The sequence below is a fragment of the Elephantulus edwardii genome, unplaced genomic scaffold (genome assembly GCF_000299155.1).
Source record: "Elephantulus edwardii isolate Elephantulus edwardi_28Jun2011 unplaced genomic scaffold, EleEdw1.0 scaffold00089, whole genome shotgun sequence".
Classification (NCBI taxonomy): domain Eukaryota; kingdom Metazoa; phylum Chordata; class Mammalia; order Macroscelidea; family Macroscelididae; genus Elephantulus; species Elephantulus edwardii.
Window position 1 is genome coordinate 6,263,099 of NW_006399839.1, and position 4,462 is coordinate 6,267,560.

The 4,462-nt window shown below is 37.4% G+C and overlaps 1 protein-coding gene across 2 annotated transcripts in view; it reads left to right on the forward strand.

Annotated features, from left to right (window-relative positions):
- RNF10 (ring finger protein 10) overlaps positions 1-4,462 on the forward strand; it is a 34,581-nt gene that overhangs the window by 11,360 nt on the left and 18,759 nt on the right. For both annotated transcript variants that reach the window (XM_006890430.1, XM_006890431.1), the window contains one exon: positions 2,214-2,410. In XM_006890430.1, coding sequence (XP_006890492.1) covers positions 2,214-2,410 — 197 coding nt within the window. The remainder of the gene's footprint in view (positions 1-2,213; positions 2,411-4,462) is intronic.

Here is a 4,462-nt window from a genome sequence, read left to right on the forward strand (position 1 = left end):
CTTCGCTCTGGATTCCCGTCAAGACAAAAAAAAATATGTGGCACATAATAGAAAACAAGATACTTCGGCAGGTATTAAGTGAATCTAGTTAGGGTTCAACTTGGGACAAAAAAAAAATCAGCTCTCCAGAAGAAAAATAGAGCTCAGTACAAATAGGCTTTTCACACAAAGTTTGAACAGGTTGAAGGACTATTTGTTGCTAGTTGTATGAGAAATTTTAAAGTAAAGAATTTTGATTCATCTGCTAAACTAAGTTTATTCAGCTCAAATGTTAGTAAGAGTAAAGGAACCGGATAGTCCTCCTAGGATTCTTACAGGATATAAATAAAATGAGATAGTTGTTCTGGAAAGCAATTTGGCAACATGCAAAGGGCTTTTATGATCATACTCTGTCAGCTAATTCAGCTTTGAGAATTTAGCATAACAAAATAGCTATATAGGGTCCCCCCAATAGTAAATTACCAGTAGATTGGAAGCCACCTAAGTGGGCCCTAATAGAAGATTTTGTGATGTAAGCGTGGAATAATAGAGTAACTTTTAGTAATTTTTTGAAGACTAGACATGCATGAAAATGCTTATGGAGTAGTAAGTAGACAGTAGTACCTCTTGTATGCTTTTAACTGTGTATAATGTATGTAAGTGTATAAATGGAGGTTAAAGGAAAATGAAACACTTTTAACTGGCTGGTATTTTATGAGTGCTGACAACTTGAAATTTATTCTTCCAGATTTTTTTTATTTGGGGGAAGGTCTAAAAATCATTTTGATTTTTCATTTAATAATTTAAAGGTTTTTTTTAAATATAACATTATTGACCATTGATTAATGTAGTTAATTTATTACAATGTCTACTCAACCCCTTAGCAGGAATGAGTGAATCAGACATTTTCTCTCTGGGTTCTTACAGGATATAAAGAAAATGACGTAATGGTTCTAGAAAGCAGCATGGCAGCATGCAGAAAGCTTTAATGAAAATACTCTTATCTGCTAATTCATCTTTGAGAATTTAACATAATAAAATAGCCGTATACACACAAGCCATACATACCTATGCTATGTATATATCCATAAGCTCTGGTGGCTTAGTGGTAAGGAATTGTACTGCCAATGCAAAGGTACACAGTTCAAATGCAGCAACTGCTCTGCTGGAGAAAGATGGGCATACTCCTTCCGTTTAATTTATTGCTTCTGAAAGCCCGTCAAGAGGGTCAACTATGGTTCTCACTTTAGGTACACAACCACAGGCAGTCCTTTACTATGTGTTGCCTTTCCCTTAACCTAACCTATCTATTATTCCACCAGATTTTTGAAATTGAGCTTATATTCTTACGCTTAGAGAGAAAAAAACCCTAAACAGTAAATTTCTTTTGTTCTTCATCTTGAGAAATAGCTGTTAGGTTTGTACTGCTGGCCTTTTGGTTAACATTTCAACATTTGACCTACCATACCATCAAGGGTTACTTATAATTTAGTAAGAAAAAAATTCATTCTCGGATCTTAATCAAGCAGTGGACAGAGTGACACATCTATGAAATCAGCCACTCAAATAGTGAACTAGAACCAGGTGAGAGTTTAGAAACAAACAAACAAAAAACCAACCAAACACCCCCCCGCCCCCAAAAAAAAACCAAAAAACAAAACACAAAAACCAAGGTAGTAGAATTAGGATCTATATTTTTTCCTCCGGAATTTTTTTTTTTCAATCAGCATTTTTCAAAGGCTATGATAACACATGCTGATCTGATATACTTGTAAAGCTAATTTTAATAGCTTCTCAGTTTGCCCTCCAGAATTTAGGATATAATATTTTATTTCCTTTTGAATATATTTGGTATAAGTTTTGGGCTAAGCCCTTGTGGTATATAATTTTAAAGGGACTGTTTACTGTTTTCTGTCCTAGTGTAGAATGATACCCTTATCACTTTGAATAAAATTTTACAAGAGGGGTGGATAAGTTCAGTGAAAAAGAGACATCTACTGGCTGGACATGATTGTGTATTTGTGTTGACTGAGAGACCCTTTAAGCTTTATCATTTAAAACAAAAACTCTGTGTGGTGTCTTGTCAAAAGCATTAATGCTCTGGCCCAAACTCATGTTTCGTGTAAGATGTGGTAGTCAGTTCTGTTTAAACAAAATTTTCCTGGAGGTGGAGAACCATTGGCAAAGTATGTGGATCATTTCCTAATTTTTTTTTGTTTGTTTCTTGCTTTCAGATGGAAAGAACTCAAATGGATCCAAGCGCTATAATCGTAAACGTGAACCTTCCTACCCCAAAAATGAAAGTTTTAGCAACCAGCCCCGTCGCTCCAATTCACAGAAAAGCAAAACTTTTAATAAGATGCCTCCTCAAAGGGGCGGCGGCAGCAGCAAACTCTTTAGCTCTTCTCTTAATGGTGGAAGACGAGATGAGGTATGGCATTTGAGACTCTCCTTTCTAAAACATAAGCATGTGCTCAAACTCTCGTTTTCTCTCCTCTGTTCGTCAGTACGTGAGAGGGGAGCAAGAGGTGAAAGTTGATTGTCAAAGGCGTCTTTAATTCTTTAGTTGAGGATTAACTAGGTTTGGAACTTTGTCCCCCCTCCACTCCCGAGAAGGTCATAATTTTATATTGGAGGAAGGAAAAGACATAATGATGAATTTTAGCTTGTAACTCTTGAGTTACAAATGCCTTTTGAAATATTTAGGTAATAAAATGGCATTAATTAAGAAATGGCATGTACTTTCTAGTATCTAGTAAAATGTACAGTGCTCAAGAGTCCAGAATTAAGGTTGCATAGTGGAGTGTACTCGGGGTGGTGGGGGTATTATATACCAAAGAAGGAATTTTTCTTTTGCTTTTCAAAGAGAGGAGCAAACTGGGGCGGGGTAGGAAAAAAAAGGGCAACAGTGAATGAGTGGAAATACAAAATCTCTGTAAATGTTCATTAAAATTAATAAAAAAAATGTACAGTGCTCAGATTATTAGTTCTGACTTGTTCTGTAAATTTATAGAGACTAATCTGCAGGGGTAGTCCTAGTAGTGGTGTGTATAGTTCTGAAATTTAGGAAACAACCTAAATGCCTGTCCAGGCACTGGTTAAGGAAATTGTCCTGTTGTTTGGATGTTTGCATGCACTGTCCTGTGTAACCACTGCAGAGTAAGACATGTTTAATATGGTACATTCATGGACTAATTCATCATTCTCCCAAAATGTACTCCTGGCCTGCTATGGTCATTTAGGAAACTGGAATCAACATGGCTTACTTCCTTTAGGGAATTTACATTATAGTTTAGGGAGACAATAAACTATTACGTAAATCAGTTGGTCTGTACTTACTGAATAAAGATGAGTAGGTTAAGTAAAGGGAAGAGAGTGACAGAAGGTGTTCAGTTTCAGAAGATGACTAAGGAAAGCTGCCCTATAGGGGTGCGGTTGTGAGTAGAGACCTGAATGAAGTGGGGAGCATACAGTATGGATCTGAGGAAGAGTCTCTTAGTCAGAAGGAATAAGTCTGTGTAAAAGGTTGAATGAAGGTGAGGTAAAACAGGGCCGATTATGTGGGGCTTTAGAAGGATGTGGGTTTGTCAGAGGGAGGGAAGCCACTGGATTTAAGAGAAATAAAGACTCGGATTTTCTTTTTTTTTATTTAAATTTAGGGAAACACATGAAAAAGGTCTATTAAGGTACTGCAGAGGAGGCATGGTTGGTGAAAGATAGATGGGCCATGCAGAAGAAATTAAAGAGAAAGGTGAAGAAAGGGAGAGAAACATTCCTGGAAGGTCAGGGTGGACCCAAACCTTTTGGCATGCAGTTGCTAGTAGGATAAAGCCCGACTTGGATCTTCAGAGCATCCCTCTAGCTACTAAGGATCAAGTGGAGACAGGGAGACTAGGGAACTATGGAAATATTTCTGGTGAAAATAATGGAAGCTATGAAACAGGGTAGTAATTATGGTGGAAATACTGAGATGTGGTCGGGTTTGAGATTCTTGAAGGAAGAGCCAACAGGATTTTTAAGTACCTGAACAGAGAAATGGATGAGTAATGTTTTTGGCATGAGTCCAATTCAAGTACCATTAGCTGATAAGGAGATTTCGAGAGCTAAGAGGATTTTTGAAAGGAAGGAGTAGGTGTTGAGATGAGATGAAGAAGTTAACTTTGGAAATGTTAAACTGACAATGCTATTAGCCATCCAAGTAGAGGAAGGCAGTTACATAAGAATTCAAGGGGGAAATGAGGCTTGAGCACTGTCAGCATGCAGTTTCAAACTGTAGAAGGAGTGTAGCTTAAAGGATTCTCTCTGTTCAGGTGATGAGGAACCAGCAGGAGAGATAGGGTGGGAATGGTCAGTGAGGGAAAAAGAATGATTGTGGGCTTCTGCACGCCAGTTACAGGGAGGGAGCTGCTTTGTCAAGAGCAGTTGATAGGCCAAGCTTAAGAATGAAAATTAACCATGAGACTTTTTTTTAATTAATTTTAAT